The sequence below is a fragment of the Gastrolobium bilobum genome, unplaced genomic scaffold (assembly GCF_033153095.1).
Source record: "Gastrolobium bilobum isolate Gb01-03AN ecotype WA unplaced genomic scaffold, APGP_CSIRO_Gbil_v1 utg909, whole genome shotgun sequence".
Taxonomy (NCBI): Eukaryota; Viridiplantae; Streptophyta; class Magnoliopsida; order Fabales; family Fabaceae; genus Gastrolobium; species Gastrolobium bilobum.
Window position 1 is genome coordinate 147,115 of NW_026895707.1, and position 19,538 is coordinate 166,652.

General features: G+C 33.7%; 2 protein-coding genes across 3 annotated transcripts; one reads left to right on the plus strand and one right to left on the minus strand.

Annotated features, from left to right (window-relative positions):
* The first annotated feature begins 6,677 nt into the window (after window positions 1–6,677).
* LOC133292655 (L-type lectin-domain containing receptor kinase VIII.1-like) lies at window positions 6,678–8,902 on the plus strand. The gene has a single exon (XM_061491105.1). It carries the CDS (start codon window positions 6,678–6,680, stop codon window positions 8,793–8,795), a length of 2,118 nt encoding a protein of 705 aa, XP_061347089.1. The 3' UTR covers window positions 8,796–8,902.
* A 3,827-nt stretch (window positions 8,903–12,729) lies between these two features.
* On the minus strand, window positions 12,730–17,133 carry LOC133292494 (glutamate decarboxylase 1). 2 transcript variants are annotated; one of them, XM_061490917.1, is made up of 8 exons: window positions 16,989–17,133; window positions 16,599–16,803; window positions 14,484–14,684; window positions 14,147–14,361; window positions 13,771–14,024; window positions 13,578–13,630; window positions 13,075–13,417; window positions 12,730–13,020 (listed from the first exon to the last, which is right to left on the minus strand). In XM_061490917.1, exons 1-8 carry the CDS (start codon window positions 17,072–17,074, stop codon window positions 12,920–12,922), a joined length of 1,458 nt encoding a protein of 485 aa, XP_061346901.1. In that variant the 5' UTR covers window positions 17,075–17,133; the 3' UTR covers window positions 12,730–12,919. The 2 variants fall into 2 exon arrangements, with proteins under 2 accessions (XP_061346901.1, XP_061346895.1); XM_061490911.1 differs by having other exon boundaries at window positions 12,730–13,417.
* Between the last annotated feature and the right edge of the window lie 2,405 nt (window positions 17,134–19,538).

The window sequence follows — 19,538 nt, forward strand, 5'->3', positions numbered from 1 at the left end:
CTATTTTTTAGAATGAATTGAAAAATTTGGCCCACCGACCCAAACCTATTTTATACTAACCCACTTTTAGCACTAATGAATTTGCTTAAGTGTGTCTGTCATGGTACAATTCCCCATCTTCATGTCCTCGTCTCATAAAAGCACCCTAAAAAACGGTGGGTCTATAATATGTATGTACATTTGTTCAAGTATGCAATAACAGGGATCTGAGAAAGATATTTTGTGGATAGTTGGGGGGGCTTTCAGAAGAAGTAACCTAATTGTCAAAAAAGGCAGAGTTTGAGTAGAAGCTTGGTAAAGTATGAGGACTAATTGGTTGGCTCCATATACACACCTTTTGAGTTGTTGTGATGGGAAAAGCATCTATCTAATCTAGAATAACGTAAACAATGATATCAACATTGAAAAATAACTTCTTGACCTTTCTAATACGACTTCTTATAACGGATGTCCAATAATGTTAATATGTTATTATGAAATTGTTTGAAACAACTTTGCGTATACATCAATTCTCAATGCAGCATTTATGCATGGTTTCCATTGTCCATCTATCAAGCCAGCGTCTCTTGAGCAACTTCATTTGGTTGGCTGTTTTGTTCTAAACTTGTTTCTATGGTCAAACTTTAAGTATTGAATATTGCTGCTGCCCTTAAGCTTCCCTTAACTTTCTGATAGTGTAAAATAACATATCCTTGTCAAACTTAAAATGAAGACATCATTTCCAACGAAAAGGAATATGTAAAGAAAGAAAAAGTGACCCCAAAAAAAGAGCAACTTCATTTCCAATTCCGGGGATGCATCCTTGTAAATTCAAAAGGGTAAAAAATGAAGTCTTTTTTCTTTTTTCTCCCTTTATTCCTTTCTACTTCGATGGTGTTTGGTAACAAGAATCTGGGAAACATTCAATTGCAAGCTATCATAAAGCTGCAGTAAAAGCTACATATAGAAAATAATATTAACATTTAAAACTTTCTGTACCTGAAACAGAATTTAAACCACGCTTAAATTTATTTCTGTATACTAAAATAAGGTGAAGATGCAAAATTTTGGGCAAATAACTTACTATAATTTTAATTTGATAATTGACACACTCAAAATTTTAACATTTGATATATAAATCTTTCATGTAAAAGCAAATAAATAACCCTGAATAAAAATATAATTACCCTTAATTATAAAACTCTTTCTCTTTCTCTCCTCCTATGTGAGAGAGACACACCTGAAAACACATTTAGGGGCTGTTTGATAGGAGGGCAAAAAAAAATTGCCCATAAAAAAAAGATATAGAAAATTATATGACCATGTTTGATAGGAGGAAGAGTTGAAAGGGACGTGGAAAACAAAATTTCCCGTCTAATTGTTTTGCACATAAACCATCATGTGAATTTTGCCATAGAATGGATGGAATGTTGAGATATATAGTCTCACATTGATTGGATGAGCAACTAATATGGCCTTTATAAGGCCTTGGGCACTCCCACCTCTTGAGCTAACTTTTGAGGTGGTGTATCTCAAGGTTCTTTACATGGTATCAGAGCCTCACCGTCCCCCGCTTTAAAAAGTGGAATTAAAATAAAAAAAGCACAAAAAGGTAAAACCAAAAATGGGCCTGTGCAATTTACACGCTTCTAGCCTAAAGGGCTCTTGCATGAGGGGGCGTGTTGAGATATATAGTCTCACATTGATTGGATAGGCAACTAATATGGCTTTTATAAGACCTTGAGTACTCTCACTCTTTGAGCTAGCTTTTGGAGTGGTGTATCTCAAGATTCTTTACAGAATGGATGGAAATTTTTTTTTGCTAAGCGAGGGTAAAGCTATAACATCTTTTGGTTGACAAAAATACCCTGCACATGTGTCTCAATAAAATGATACTCTGTGAATTTGTGCAATCGGAAACATACCCTGCGCATTTTTTTATTTGTGCAATCGGAAACATACTAATTTGTATTTACTTGTTTTTTTTCTACCGATTTATTACAAATCTGATAAAATGATTTTGTTTATTATTAATTTTTTATTTTATTTTTCAGTTAAGTAGAAATGTGAAAAATTTCTTTGCAGATTTGTTGCATTTGTACCGGGGAATTCAATATTCAAAATGGTGGGCATTTTGATAATTTACGTTTACTTTTCTATCAATATTTTACAACTATCCAAACACAATATTAGTAAAATTTACTCAATTTTTTCGGAAAATTTTTAGCTTACCAAACACTTTTTTTAACTTATTCGGCAAAAAAAATTTCTCACCATATTTTGAGCAAATTTTTTTTTTCTCCTGTACTAAACGCTCCTTTAATGAATTAAGTTCCGCAAATTAAATGGAAGATTCCCTTTTATTCATGTTGTTTTAATTCTTCTTCTTCTTTTTTAGTACATGTTGTTTTAATTCTTAGTGAATAAAAGTGAAATTTAAGTACGGGAAGTTTTTTTTGGATCTGGATTCTCTAATGTGAAAATTCACATGATCATGTAATGTGGAGAATCATAACCATACAAAGGTGGATCAATGGTAAAAAAAAAATGAGAGAAAAAAAATGATAAAATAGATAGTTAAGAAATCATAACCGTCGATTTACCTTTGTATGGTTGTGATCTTTCCACATGATCATATCATGTTTTTTTCACGTTCCAGTTTTTTTTTTGTCAGACTTGACCAAATTATTACAAACAGTATCAGTGAACTCTATATTAGACAGTTAACCGATTATATTAAATTGCATAACTAATCAAAGTTATTGTCATATCACTTTAAATCAAATCTAACTAGTTGAATTTAGGGTTGAATTAGGTGGTCATTAATTTTGTTTTAATTACAATAATTTTCCCGTTTCATTTTGTTTTATTTATATTGTTTTTATAACAGCATCATATTCAACTAATTAATTTAAGGAAAAATATCCACACCAAAAAAAAAAATTTAGGGAATTTTTTTTTTCCAGTTACATAAAATAAATCTCTCTCCTATACTAACAAAATGGTGAGCTCTTTAAATTTTTTTTTATTCTTTTTTTTTTTTATAAAAATAGAGTCCCACATTGTTTGTTTCAGCAACATAAGATAAGTTGTCTTGTATTGCATAAAAATAATAAACCCCTTAATTTAAACAATTAAATATGACTATTTCCAAAAAAAAAAAACAATTAAATATGACTGCAAAGTATCACCAATCCATTATCTGATTCGATTTATCAACATGGGAACAGCCAAATATTAAATACTAATAGAAATCTTCACTTGTTCAACTTTTGGAATTTGATTTTTTTAAATCCATTTTTCATGCAAGTTAGTGCTTCTCTTAAAAATGGTACAACAAATTGGATGTACAGAATAGTCTTTCCATTTACAGGCCCTAGGCATGTCCTTAGTGTTTGGTTGAAGGTTTATTTTAGAATTGATGGAAAGTGTAGGTGAATATTGAAAAATACCACGTTTGGTTCAGGTTTTTTCAAGAAATACCAGACAAATAGGATAGATAGGAAAATGACTTTTGTGTTGATTTTTGGATGAAATTCACTGTTACAGAATACCACTTGAGATGTGGTATTGTGAGATGACTGGGGAAGTGAAAAAATAGGTGCAAAATTTCTCCCGAACATAGATTTTGCATATTTAAATAAATTTTCCTGATAATATTTGGGTCAACCAAACAACTTTTTTACATTTTCCTATCAAACTCACTTTCCAACCATTTTCCTATCAATTACATTTCCCTAGTAAAAAAAAATTTGTCCTGAACCAAACACTACCGAAAGAAGCACATAGCTTTCGTGCTTAAATGCCTATATGACATTTGCAACCGTTGGCCGGAGAATCACCGACCACCGTGGAGCTATTAACGATGATCTTGGAAGTTTGAGAAGAAGGGTGGAGATTATTAATTCTTTTCTTCTCTAAATTTATTTTTCTTTATTTACAAAAAAAAAATTATTTTTCTTCCCTCTAACTTATCAGCGATGAACATTATTAGCTAAATAAATTGTTTGGAACATTAGCAAGTGGCGTAGTCATGTTATATTTAGGTAGGGTTTGATCCCAGTTACATCTCAATAAATTTTATTTATTATATATAATTATATAAGTAATTATAATTAAACCCTAACTAAAATTGTAACAGTGGTATTATATGAAAATTTAGAGTTGCTTTGTGTGTGTGACCAGATAACATATTATTTTTTTCTTAATTTCTTCTTCTTCTTCTTTCATTTTTTTTAAATTAGGGTTTTCTTCTAACTTTTTTTTTCTTATTCTCACTTACCACCTCGAACCCAGCCATTTTGCGACAAGATACGATGTTTCGTTCCTTTCTCAAGATTTAACGGATATATGTTCTTGGAATATGCATTGGTAATTATAATGTCCGTTGGGGAAAAAAATCGATTTACATTTTTGAACCTTGTGAAAGAGAAATTCTTTGTCTTTACTGACCTTAATTGTTTATTGGGTGTTTCAAACATGAGTGAAAGTAATGCCTTTTTTTTTTTTTTTTTTGATAACAAGTAATGCCTTTTTTTATTTACTTTTTGTGTGTGTGGTTGTATTTATTGATTTTATTTCTTTTGAAAATGGAGTGTTATTTTACGTTTACCTTTTTTTTGTTAAAAAATTATTTTAATGTAGAGGAGCTACAATTGCTATTGGTAATTGAATTGAATTGTTTCTTGGTGTTATTTGTATTTGATTTCACAACAGGAAAGGAAATTTTGGCAATTAATCTGTGAAAATTGTTAAAGAAAAAAATCAATGAAGATATATATGTGTATATAGAGTATGAAAATTTCTTGTAGATACCCATTAACAACTTTTTTTTTTGTTATTCTTAAAATATTTAAACACTGACTAACTGGTTTATATGGATCTAATGTCATTTAAATGATTTTTGAAATTTGTCGCTCATTGTTTCATGTTTCTTTTTAATTGTGAAGTTTGTTCTATCCCTCTACGTTGATGTTCTTCACAAGTCACGACTAGGGATAAATCTTTGGTACCACTGTTGTACCCAAATGGGTACAACATTTTGCCATTTTTGGAAAAAAGTGCAATGTGGCGGGAAAAAGAAATTTGAAAAGTGTTTAAATTTTTTCTACAAATGGAAAAATGTTGTACCCACTTGGGTACAACAGTGGTACCAAAGATTTATCCCACGACTAGGGGTGTAAATAGGGCCAGGTTAAGCCAGATTTTGACTTTGATAGCCTAAGCCTATGTAAAATATTTAAAGTCTATACTACCCTATTAGCCTATTAAAGTCTTGATTTATAAGTCTGGCCTGACTTATTATAAAAAATTAAAAAATCTAATATAGCCTGTAACTGTAAGGCTCTAACGGTGAAACAAACTGATAGTGACATTGGTAGTAACACTAACTGGTAGTAACAATATCCTATCTCATATCCATATATGAAATTTTCATGTAATTTTTATGAACTTTTTCATCTGATTTTTATGACATTATTTCATGTGATCTTTGTGAATAAGAAATTTTATTTTTTATATTTCAATTTGGTTTGGACATATAAACTTTAGTATGCAATTTGGTAGGCCTTACAGGTTATATTAGATTTTTAAATTTTTATAATAGGTTAAGCTAGCTCTGACCTGTGAAGAGTCAACGTAGAGGGACAGAGCAAACTTCACAATTAAAAAACATGAAACAATCAGCAACAAAAATCTAAAATCATTTAAATGACATTAGATCCGAACATAAAAAAATAATTTTCCTCAATTCACATTCCTAAGATTTCCAAATAAATTCATATACCAAACAACTCCTTAAGTGTAGCTTTCTTGAATGTAAATTTTATGTTACATTACCTAAAAAGTCACTGACAGTATCATTCACCGATCAAAACCTAGATAGTCGTACTTGTGCAGGCATAAATAATGTAAATATATCACTCACAAATTCGGATTTGTTACTGTTGAAAAATCAACGATTAAAACTATAATAAAAATAAATAAATTGTTTAAATTTTTTTCTTAATCTTTTTATAACAAATATAACTCCTTACTTTTTCTTATTAAGTAAAGCACTTTTCAAAAATCTAGTTTTATAAATTTATAAGTTTGCTTTGCACTCATGTTAAACTCTCTTATACACAAAAGCCAAAAGTATTTAAAGTACTTAATAAAAAACGAATATTGTTTTTAAAAAATGTAAAGGCATATATTAGTATTTTTAAAATGTAAACGAATATTTGCTTTCTTGCTAAACTTAAGATTTCCTTTATAACACCTTTCTGAAAAATTGATCTTGTGGTTGATTAACCACAAAAAAGTAGGCATTACCTCCATTAACACAATCCAAAAATTCTGTACACTACAACACAAAAAGAAAAGGAAATAATAATAATAATAATAATACGCATGACTAAAAAAAAAAATGAAGAAAGCAGAAACAAATTAAGACATATACGTATAGATAACAGTATTTGCTTCGCTCATGTGCTGAAGAAAGAATGAGGCAAATAACCGTTGTGAGAAAGTGGACACGTGTCATCGTGTCTTCTTCTCTCACTCTTTGGATTCTCTGCCATCGCTTGTTGTCTTGTTCCTTCTGCAAAACAACACTACACTCTTCTCTCTCTCTCTCTCTCTGCCCGTGATTCTCTTTCACTTTCAGTGCTGTTTCGGGAACAAACAAAAGCAAGGCTCAATACACTTTTACCACAACAATGTCGCTACTTTGCTTCGTCGTTGTCCCCTTAACACTCTTCTTCTTCTTCTTCAATGCCATATCCGCAGCCGCCGCCACCGAGTTTGACTTTGGAACCTTAACATTGAGCAGTCTCAAACTTCTCGGCGATGCCCACTTGAACAACGGCACCGTTTGTCTCACTCGCGACCTCGCCGTCCCCAACTCTGGCGCCGGCAGGGCCCTCTACTCTCGACCAGTAAAATTCCGGCAACCCGGAACCCACCTTCCGACCAGCTTCACCACCTTCTTCTCCTTCTCCATCACCAACCTCAACCCCTCCTCCATCGGCGGCGGACTCGCCTTTGTCATCTCCCCGGACGACGAGACAATCGGCGACGCCGGCGGGTTCCTCGGCCTGCTCGATGCAACGGAGGGTGACGGCGGCGGAGGCTTCATCGCGGTGGAGTTCGACACCCTTATGGACGTGGAGTTCAAGGACATTAACGGGAACCATGTTGGGGTGGACCTGAATAGCATGGTTTCGAGCCAAGTTGGTGACTTGGATTCCATTGGGATCGATCTCAAGAGTGGCGATTTGGTGAATGCGTGGATCGAGTTCAACGGATCCAACAAAGGGTTGAACGTGTGGGTTTCGTACTCCAATCTCAAACCCAAAGACCCAATTTTGTCGATGAATCTGGATGTGGATCAGTACTTGAGTGACTTCATGTATGTGGGGTTCTCTGGTTCAACGCAGGGTAGCACAGAGACTCACAGTGTCGAGTGGTGGAGTTTTAGCTCATCTTTTGATTCTCGTCCGGCGGGTTCGGAGGCGGCGGCGCCGCCCCCTCCGGCGGTTAGTTTGATGAACCCAACTGCGAATTCAGTTAAGTCGCCGCCACCTTCTTTGGCTCCTAGTGCTTCATCGAATGAGGAACAAAAGGAGAGACAATCATCTTGTCACAATGGGTTGTGCAAGCAAGGTTTGGGAGCAGTTGCTGGGGTTGTGTCTGCTGGGGCATTTGTTCTGGCTCTGTTTGCAGGTGCATTGATTTGGTTTTACTCTAAAAAGGTGAAGCACGTGAACGAGTCTGCTTCACTTGGATCAGAAGTCATCAAGGTTCCAAAGCAGTTTAGCTACAAGGAGCTCAAATCGGCTACAAAGTGCTTCAATGCAAATAGGATAATTGGTCACGGTGCGTTTGGGACTGTGTATAAGGGTATTTTTCCTGAGAATGGGGACATTGTTGCGGTGAAGAGATGTAGCCATAGTAGTCAGGGTAAGAATGAGTTTTTATCCGAGTTATCCATAATTGGGAGCCTTAGACATCGAAATCTTGTTCGTCTTCAAGGTTGGTGTCAGGAGAAAGGCGAGATTTTATTGGTGTATGACTTAATGCCCAATGGGAGTTTAGATAAGGCTTTGTTTGAGGCCAGAACACCTCTTCCTTGGACTCACAGGCGCAAGATTTTGTTAGGTGTGGCCTCTGCGTTGGCCTACTTGCATCAGGAGTGTGAAAATCAGGTAATTCACAGAGACATTAAGACTAGTAACATAATGTTAGATGAAGGGTTCAATGCCCGGTTGGGAGATTTTGGTTTAGCAAGGCAAACCGAGCATGACAAGTCGCCGGATGCCACGGTGGCTGCGGGAACAATGGGGTACCTGGCACCTGAGTATCTTCTTACAGGTAAGGCTACAGAGAAAACTGATGTGTTCAGTTATGGTGCGGTGGTTCTTGAGGTTGCCAGTGGGAGAAGGCCTATAGAGAAAGATGGTAATGGCGTTGGTATTAGCAGCAATTTGGTAGAATGGGTTTGGAGTTTGCACCGGGAAGGCAGGTTGCTAATGGCAGCTGATCCAAGGCTTGAGGGTGAGTTTGAGGAGGGAGAGATGAGGAGGGTACTCTTGGTTGGGCTAGCTTGCTCCCACCCTGATCCTTTGGCTAGACCCACTATGAGGGGTGTGGTTCAGATGCTGGTGGGTGAGACTGAAGTGCCTATTGTCCCAAGAACCAAGCCATCTACGGGTTTAAGTACTTCCCACTCCCACCTCTTACTGAGCTTGCAAGATAGTGTATCTGACTGGGATGGTATAATCACCATCTCTCCTTCCACATCAGAGAACAGCTTCAATGGTGGAGAAATAGTCTGATGGAAATCTTTGGATGAGACCAGGCCATTTATATTATTGACTCAGTGTAAATAAGGAGAGATATGTATTCATTTGTTGGTGTATGTAAATGACTATAACATGCAATTTAGGGCCTTGAGAAAGAAATTTTGACGGGTTTATGCAATTCTGCCTCTAGTACTCATAATTCATGGCAGAGTGCTGGTATACACATTTTGGCACTAACTGGTTCATCCCATGCTGCAGAGCGTTGCAAGACGTTGGTGTGGAGTATTACAGGCAATCTAGTGGAACTTTACATAGATCATTGTTCTAGTTCTAATTGATGCCCAGTTGTATAGGGCAAGTTTGAATTAAGTAATTGATGCTAAACAAGATTTCTTTGGACAATTTGAATTAAGTTATCATGGTATAATAAAGATAGAAAATTCTCTGAAGCCCCTTCTCCTTTGCCCTCTCCATGTCAATCCAGGTTTTGTATCTTCCACTCATAGAAGATATATATATATATATATACTCTCGTGGCACTATAGTCTTTTTAGTATCATTTTTTTGCCAATTTGGTAAACAGCATTTTTAGAATTTTATGGAACGAATGGTATGTATTTAAATGCATTTTGTATTTGTCTCTAAAGATTGGCAATGTCTGGAGACTTGTGACACATGGATCACTTTGAATCCATATGTCATGATATCCTTCATTAATATCATATGTCTAATGCTATTACGACAATTTAGAGTTAAGATTTTTTATCTCCTAGTGAGGTTCCGCTCTATACCTTCTCTCTTCAATTAGTTGAATTTATTGAGCTCCTAGAGATAATGCCTCAGCTTCTTATGTGGTTTTCAATTATTGAAACAGGGTTAATGGGTTCTCGATTTTCTTGACCGGTATGTCTTGTCTAGTATCTTAATGTAATTCTTGACTCCCAGCTGACAAGTTATATATTAAGTAGGAAAAGGTATCGTTTCTCCCGCATTCTCATTACTTATTTTAGAATTTTGTGATTAAGATATTAATGGATAATAATAATCCTGGATATAAATGGTAATGTTTCTTAATTTTCTTGAGTATGGAGGGCGCTCAGCTCAGCATTTCATTGTGGTAACCACTGCTAGTCTAACAGTTTCTTACTCAGACCTTGTCCTTATTATTGAGACAGACAACTTGAACTTCTGGATAGTTTTACCAATGCATGTTCCCCACTGCTTATCTCCTAGCTAGTTTATTCAAAAAAAAAAAAATCCTTCATATTTGTATATATTCACTTTTTTCTTAAAAGCATGGAAAAGAGTGAGATTATTCTGTGTTTTTTCTCGGGTTTACAGGAAAGTATGATGATGAGTCCAGGTGATGTCTGTTACATGAGTCATTCTACTACTGATAATTCATCTTTCTTCAACAAATAAGTCACATCTGAATACGTGATAAGCCAGAGTAAGGACTAAGGAACCATAATCTAATTTAATCTCAACAAAGTAATATTTTCTCGTATGTGATTACTTTTTTTTTCCCCCTCATCTCTGTTTCATTGCCTCAGACTGCAAGGTGTTTTCCCCGTTTCAATGGAGAGAGGCAAATAGTGAGTAGATGACTTGTAGAGCGGCAAGTGTTTACTTATAGTTTAATGTATTACTGGCCAGTTTATGTAGGTTGATTGTGAATTCCCTAGCTTTGATTATCTGCAGTTTAGATTTCCTGCTCTCTACCTAAAACATCTGCTAGTGATGATGAATCATTCCATATGCTTCTCTTTCCATGCGTGCCTGTTGATAGCATTTTAACTCAATGTCTGTAACGTTTGTATATGGCTAAGTAGAAAAGGAAGGTCTAGCTAGATGATTTTGTAGCGATGCCTTTTCTCTAATACTAGTAATGTTGGATTTCTTAATGGTAAAAAATTTATCCATATTTATTCTACTAAACACTTGATTTTGGTGTAAATAGTTTATGCTGCTTTCTTTGGCAAGATTTATGTGACTGCACACATCTTGTATGATCTCTACTCTCTAGATATCAACCCTCTGGTATGCAGTCAATAGTTACTCTTCCTAGTCATGCTGATAAAAAGTGAGAAGCCATTCTGCACTTGATTTGGAATCCATTCTAGCACATTGGATCTCTCAGGTCAGAGATATAACACTTTGATGAGGAATTGGAGCCTAATGAGCATACGTTGGAGAAGGTGCTTTCATCAGGTTAGTTAAGTGTATACAGACTGGCAGACACACAACATCCCATTTTCCATTCTTTTTATATCTTAAAAGAGATTTTTGTCTTAAAAGGAAAATACAAGTGGTTCGAGTCATGAGACAAGTCATTTATTAGTTAAAATGCAACTGTAGATGTCTGGGACTGGGAGTATACCATGATGATTTTGGTACAAGAGGAAATCTTACTATTCTTCAAAGCGTTCTCATAATTACTTGATTACTGCGATAGTCCACAGTCAATAATATTCTTGATGATTTACTCTAACCCAATAAAAATAGGTGACTATGTACTTGCCATAAATGTGCCACTTCTCCCAAAAAACAGCACCATAATTCATACTTCTGATCTATACTAATAATCAAGAGCATTCTCTTCTTATGGTCTCAATTTTTTAGTTTCCCATTTTTCCATTCTCACTAAATTTTACACAATTAATATACAATTCAAAGACATAGATAAAATAATAAAAAATGGTAAAAAAAATTCAGTAAACCGTGCACGTTTACAACAGTTTCACAATTCTTTCCCAACTGCAAGCTTAACTAAAATCTGTCTTATCTCTTTCTAATAATTTATTTCTCCTGCAAACTGTTAGCTATGAATTATAACTGCCAGTGTACTTTATTGCTTGATGGATTTTGAGTACACGGTGCTGATGGCAGCCACTAAGGGATGCTTTTTGGCCACCACCAATAGAGGGTCTCTCTCTCTCTCTCTCTCTTTATTTGTATTTTTATCATAATTTGGCTAATCACATTGTATACCTTCTTCTTTACTGCTAAGCACATATTTCTTTCTTAAAAGGAGTTTTTTTGTTAAATCATTTAATACTTTTTATTTTTAATTGCGGTTAATAATGTGGATGTTTAGTTTGAATTTTGATGAAGAGGAAGTGCATGCTGCAAATGTGCTAATGGATATGAGTGGAAGATATTATTCAGCTGCTTCATTCTCTTTTCCTTCTTTTTGGTGTTTAAATAATCACTTTTTGACTAACAATTTTATATGAAGAAATATTCATTAATATTTAAAATCTTTATATCTATATGATTTGTTTTATAGTACTAACATGCTTTAACAACTAATGAACTTCAATTATAAAGAAATAGTTAAAGATGAACAAACGAACATTTACTTTTAAGATGAGAATACAAAATTCTTTAAAGATGGATTGGAGAATAACTTGGTGGAAGTGGAAAAGAAAAAAGCTGAAATCAATGGCATGGAGGAGAAAGTTGCAAAACCTTAATAACAGACATTGGAAAGGAAAGCAGAGTAGCTGATGTTTTGAGGCTGCAAAAAGCTACTTTTGAAAGAGAATGATATGAGCTGGATCTTAGAAAAAGAAAAAAATATCAGTATATCGGCAATAACTAAGGAATTTATACACTGTACAGATGCACAGAGCCGTAACCGTAGGTTTCAACTGTCATAACTAACCGAGTAACAGAAAACTAACTAGTTGTAATAGACATTAGTTGTTGCTGCCTCCTTTGCTAATTGCTAAGTTTAGCCACTACAACTCGTCACTAAACAAGAATGTGTACTAAACAACAACAACAACAATAATAATAAATTAAACATTACAATTTTGCTTTATAAACTATAGCCGCATTTAATTTTTCCCCCTAATGATCCAAGAAAGATGAACATCACCAAATGCTCAATCTTTTCCAATCATATATTAAAAAATAAAAAATAAGAGACATCAAATTATTGAAACGTAAATGAAAGATGAGCATAACTTAAACAAAAGTTTCAGAAAAATTTGAGAATGAGAAAATTTAAACAAATTTTTCCACTTGACAAAACCCTCGTCAGTGAAAAATTGGATAGAAGTGGCTTGACTCACTCAACTATAATGTCAAAATGATATATCAAAAATACATATATAAACTCACCCTTGTATGTTTATATATAAAACAAGGCTCTAACAAACACCGTTCATCTTCTTCCTGTCCATGACAAATTTCTTCCAAATTGAAGTGATTTCCCTTTGGGTCTCAAGATCACTCTTCTTAACAATCATGACTTTTTCCCCATTGTTTTGAGCTTCCCCTCCAGTAACTGTTACGGAGTTGCTACTGAGTACCTTAGCAGGAAGCAAATCGAGGTCGTGCAACACTTTGGAGACATCAATAACAAGACGCTCCGCAAGGGTACGTGAAAAGTCTTCTCTAATGACAACACGTAGAACGGTGACATGTTGTGCATCTGGTGGCATGGTGTATGCTGGCACTATCCAACCATAACGCCTCAGCATATCAGAGATTTGGAATTCATCGAAGTGGCTGTGATCCTTCAATGTGAAGGCCACCAATGGTACACCATCGTCCTTCGATACAATCTCAAACCTACCTGTTTTCTCCAGTCCCTCCTTAAGTACCATCATGTTGTCTGTGCAGTTTTCCATCACATTTTTATATCCCTGCAAACCCAATTAATAGCATCAAGTTTTAGAATAAGTTTGAGTAAGATCATGTTATTTAGTAACTTGAAATGTTTTACTTTTTAAGTGTGTGATTTAAAAGTACACTAGAGTAACTAGCACAACATTTTATATATATAGTGAATGGATGTCTTAATACCTCATAACCCAAACGAATTAATTGGTAGTACTGAGCAATAACTTGGCTGGAGCCTGCATATTGCATATTTTATAAAAGAAATCAGTATAATAATGCATAATAAACTAATATAAACGGTACAAAGTGAAAGAAAGTAATTCAGGTCTGTTCTAGTTAGTAGTTAGACCAATTGAGTGTGGGAATAGTATGTTACCTTTGGAGAAGTTGAGGGTGAAGGTGGGTTGATCTGCTCCGAGATAGTTAATGTGGAAGATGAGTTCGTCAGGAAGGTCTTCCTTGCTTCTCCAGATGACCCAACCAATTCCTGCATAGACTAGACCATATTTGTGTCCACTAACGTTGATGCTCTTCACTAGTGGTAACCGGAAGTCCCACTCAAGCTCTGGATAAAGAAATGGTGCAATGAATCCACCACTGGCTGCATCCACATGAATTGGAGTGTCCCATCTACCAAAGAATTTCACATGTCAGTTCCACTCTAAACTTTAAACTTAGTGTACAAAATAAGATGCAGATAAGCCTCAACCAATCTGTGCAACACACAAACACATAGAGTGAGAGAGAGATACCCAGTTTCGTTATTCTTTTCGACTAGGAGATCGTTCAAGCGCTTGACATCTTCGAACTCTCCATTTAGTGTGGAACCAAGGATAGCAGCAACACAAATGGTGTTTTCATCCACCATTTCCACAGCTTTTTCAGGGTCCATTACATAGTATCCATCACGCAGCTTGACCTCCTTCAACTCCACCTCAAAGTACCGTGCAAATTTCTCCCAGCAAACCTTCACATGAAAAGATTTAAACTCGGTAAATCGCTTGTTATTAATATCAGAATTTTCAACAAACTGAATGTTTCAGTGATGGTCTTGTCCTATAGCAGAACAAAATGTTTCTATGTCTATACCTGAACATTAGCACCAGTAACAATGTTTGGATTGTCATAAGGCTTCCCTTCACTTTTCCTTCTGTTCTGCCACTTCCTTTTGAATGCCAATCCGGCCAACATTATGGCCTCTGATGAGCCAACCGTGCCAACACCAACTGCAGGTTCTGCCTCTTCAAGTGGTGCATTGAAAAGATGAGCTATCATGTTAACACACCGATTCTGCATGCATACAAGTTAGAATGGTAACCAGATCAATACACACTGCACAAATCAACTTTGCTCGAAATTTATATACACTACAATTAGAACATATAATTGGCTTATATTATGCTATTGTTAGAAAACAAAAGCTCAGTTCAGAGGGGAGTGAAAATAGAGTTGGATGGGTAGTTATTAATTTCCACTCATTGTTACTTAGCAAGTAGTACATTGTAATGTGTTTTAGGCAATAGTATAACTTTCAACCATTTTATTTTATTTTATTTTACCAAGCAAGTAAGATATAATTTATTTATTTTTTATAACAAGGGCACTTCAGTTTTTATTCCATCTAATAAATACTCTTAAATCTAGTTGAATACTACCAATATTCTAATAATGTTTTGTCTGTTGTGTAGTATTATTACTGGTAAACTTTTTGTTAGTCTAACTAACAAGTCGGTGCCAACTGTCAAAGCAGAAGACCAGCCCAATGTACTTTAATTGGATCACAACACTTTTGGTTGTTTGCTATTGATCAAGGGCTGGACTCCTTTTCTACATTGGCCCCCAATTCAAAGGTTGGATAAATAAACACCCACAGATGAACAGTAAAAGGGTGTCAAAAGAAAAATCAGAAAGGTACATAGAATAAGGTTGGATACAAAAGATTCTAAAAAAAGAAATTTTTTTAAAAAATAACTTTTCACTTTTAAAAAAGATTAAAGAATAAAAAAGGTACACAGAATCATCTATATTTCAGTCATTTCAGTCTAATGGTATGAAAATTTTCTGATTTTGAAAAAAAAAAAAAGGGAATCCGTAGTATTAAAAAAATTTGTTCTTGAGATTGGTGGTCACAACGTTTAGGAGGCTCTACCGATTTCCATGGCATCCGACGATGAAATTGGAGATATGATTTATTTGGTTATTATTCTCTCTCTCTCTCTCTCTCTCTCTCTCTCTATATATATATATATATATATATATATATATATATATATATATATATTACCTTGACATTTTATCTCCTCACTTATGCCTAGTGGGTCATATTTCCGCTCTATACTTTATATCCTATACTATATAGGATTTGTTTTTATTTTTTTGGTAAGCTTATAGGATTTATTAACTAATATAAAACTTTACTGGACAATAAAATACCACTTTATTTAAAATTCTAAATAGAGTGAAGAAAATATAAGAGATTTCAAGCAGTAAAATTAGACCACGAATTTTGGTAAATTTATAATCGCTGTTTTAGAAATAATTATATATTCATAAATAAAATAATAAATGTGCATATTATTTTAAAATTGAATATAATTAAAATTACTTAAAAAATTATAACAAGAATCATAATAATTAATATCCAGTAAAAAAAAATATAAATATTTTATTTAACAAAAAGGTCCCAGTCTATATATATAAGTAAACAAAAGAAAAAGACCAATTATAGTCGTGGCTGGATCAAAAGAATAAATTAGCATACAATCAGTCAAATTAATAATTATGATGTGATGTAGACTATATATATTAAAGTGAACACCATATATATATATATATATATATATAGAAGTTAAGAACCAATGAACGAGCTAGTGGGATCTTAACTATTCAATTGAAACACTCATGACTCATCTGAATTTTTCTTCACCACATATATCTATTTATCTACAATGACTCATCCATAAAATTAACAAATGAAGTCTGCATCTGATATGTAAGTAAGAATTGAATTGACACATTAATTTCGGAGATTATTTTTATTGACAGGCTAAAGAGTACAATATTTACCTAATATATCCCAAGGGACAATTAAACGATCATATATAATTATATATGAATTATGAGTTAATGTGAATATAAATGAAAGAGAATATATATATATATATATATATATATATATATATATATATATATATGAATGCATGCCTGGAGCTCAGTGGTGACAGGGTACTCGTCCATGTCGACGTAGTTCTTGTTGATGGAAGCCATGATGAGCTTGTCACATTCAGGCTCCATCCACGTCGTCACAAAAGAAGCCAGGTTCAGCCTTGGGTTTCCATCCAGCATTAACTCGTCGTTTATGATCTGGTACGCAGCTTCCTTTGGAATCGACTCCTCCGCCATTTTGAATCTGCACTAATTAATAATAATTACGTACATTAATTCATGAATCAATTAATTATTATTAATATATATTATTCATCCATCTTCATTTCATTCTTAATGTATGCATGATCATGATCATGATCATGTGTTGGTGATGATGGTGGATTTAATAATAATATGGTATATATATATATATATATACGATCGAACCTGGGAAGAGAGGTGCGGACATAGCGGGAGGCGAAGGTTGAGTGTACGGAAACATCCGTTTGGGAGGCGGTTTTGGATAGAACCATGACGATGGCCAGATCTTTAGATTTAATTTGGAGAGAGAGAGAAAGAGTGTGTGTATGTGTGTTTAGAAATGTTGAGTTGATGAGTTTGGGGGTGAAATAGGGGACTTAAAATAGAGTGGTGATGTGTAAGGAAGGAATTTTAATTGTGAAACTAGCTAGTAGTCAGAATCGGACACAAGTTTGTTTGGAAAAGTAAACCTGATACGCGTTTCACTTTTGACAAAACAAATCCTGTTTATACTTGAGAGAATTATTCCTTTTTTTTAGTTGGATTTTGAAGAATATTTATTACATGTTTTAAAATAAAATTGCAGTGGTTAAGAGGGGTGACATGTGTTCCATATACAGCTAAAAGAGAAATAGATTGCACAAATTAAAAGATGCTGCATACCGCATAATGAAGTGGTTTTCTTTAATTGGACTGTTGTGGTTACCATTAACCCATCATAAAGCGCTATGCGCTTCAATAATAATTATAAGTAGCACCACTACTAAAAAATGTATGAGTGGCAAGTCAGGATTGTCACAGACGGAAAAAAAGTTCTATTTCCTTCTTATAATTATGATATTCCTTTGGCCTTTGATCAATGTTGCAAATTAAATGTTTAATTTTCTTCTTCTTCTTTTTTGAAAATGCGAATGTCTGAAGACTGCAAATTTTAATTTTCAAATTGGAATGAAGACAAAATTAATTTCAAAACGCTTTTCAATAACCATATATGGGTGAAGGAAACTTCTTACAACTTTTCTTTTTCATTTTGTTCAATAAATAGACTTTCGGTAGAGAATTTGAGAAAGATTATCAAACCAAGAAAAACAGACATGAAAGGAATGAAAAGTAGCGTACTACTTAATGCTGAATCATAGTGAATAGGGAATAATGACATCATTTGTTCTTCTAAACATTATGATTTAGCTGATTGCTCTGTCAGTACGAGCCCCTATTAGTGGCTCAATCAACGGGTTTAACCTATACCAAATTTCGCCATTTCTATCATCCAAACCAAATGTTAAGTAATAATATAAATCATTAAAAAAAAATTTACTCAATATTTTAAGATTTTGGGTTGAAGTGGTTTACGATACTCACCATTTTCCACTTCCAAGTGAAATTTAACAAGCACAAGGTAAAAAAAAAAAAAAAAAATTGGACTTGTGCAATATCCATACTTCAAAGGATTTTAGCTCTTGCATGTGGGGATGTATTAGAGAATAATATAAACCATTAAAAAAATTATCACCCAACACTTTCAGATTTTGAGTTGAAATAATTCTTTACACCCAATTTATCTATAGATTGGCTTTATTATGACCAAGTTGAGATTAAATTACCTAATATTTAGATAAAATGCATAGTTTAGACATTAAGCATATTTAAGTCATGAGATTTTCGAAATAAGGATATTTTTTCAATAAATTTAGAAGTGAGAAACTTGAATTAAAAGATACTTTATTAATATATATTCAAAATAAAAATATTATCATGGTATGCAAACGGTATTAATTTAAGTCAAAAAAACCTTTAAAATTTATCTCCTATTTCAAAAAATAGATTAACATATTATAAAACATTGGACATAACTAAACCTACTCAAAATTTAACTTGGACTAAACTTAAAAATATATCGAATCTAACTTTGAGAATAAGTTAATAATAGTGATTTGGGTCTAGACAGACCTTTGAACCTTACTAACCCGACCTGAAGAAAAAGTTCAATTTGATTTAGTTATTTGGGTTAGTCAAGTTAAAAAGAGCCGAACACGACTATTATTAGGTCAGGTCTCGGATACTGTAAACTCAAATTTATTGAACGAAACCCGATTCGAATTTCTTATTTTCTTTAAATTTTTAATTTTCTTCAAATTTTTTCAGATATTGTTTTAGAGAGAGATATTCTTACTATTAAAATTTTCTACTACCAACCAACTTACTACCTATATAATAACCATTGGATTAGAGAGAAAGAATGTTGAAAAATTTCTAAAGAGAGAAAGAATGTTAATCCAACGGTGATTAGATAGGTAATAAGTTAATAATAAACAATTTTGATAGTAAGAATATCTCCTCTTATTGTTTTACAAGATTTTAAAAGCACATAAATATACACAATTCAAAATTTCATCCTTTATTTTTTAAATATTTTTTTAAAAAAATATACACATACAAAAATATGATGACCGGACCGGACTCAACTTAATCTGGTTCAGGTTATTTTTTTTTTTTTTTCTCTGGTATATCCAATCTAACTCATATTGTGTTGGCAACAGTGGCGGATCTAGAAGAAATTGTTTATGTCCGCACATTTAGAGGTGGGGTTCGAGGGCAGCGCCTCCGAAATTGTTTTTTGTAAAGAAAATTTAGATTAACGCTTTATGTACAAGGTTATGAACACGCTCATAATCTAGTTGTTTCTATAACAAACTGCAGGCAATAGTTTAACCAAACATTTTCCCTTCTAAATCT

Coding starts and splice junctions, on each gene's coding strand:
- LOC133292655 (XM_061491105.1), top strand. CDS start 6,678: ATGTCGCTACTTTGCTTCGTCGTTGTCCCCTTAACACTCTTCTTCTTC.
- LOC133292494 (XM_061490911.1), bottom strand. CDS start 17,074: ATGGTTCTATCCAAAACCGCCTCCCAAACGGATGTTTCCGTACACTCA. Junction 14,685..16,598: donor CTGTCACCACTGAGCTCCAG/GCATGCATTCAT, acceptor GTATGCATGCAG/AATCGGTGTGTTAACATGAT. Junction 14,025..14,146: donor GAAAAGAATAACGAAACTGG/GTATCTCTCTCT, acceptor ATTCTTTGGTAG/ATGGGACACTCCAATTCATG.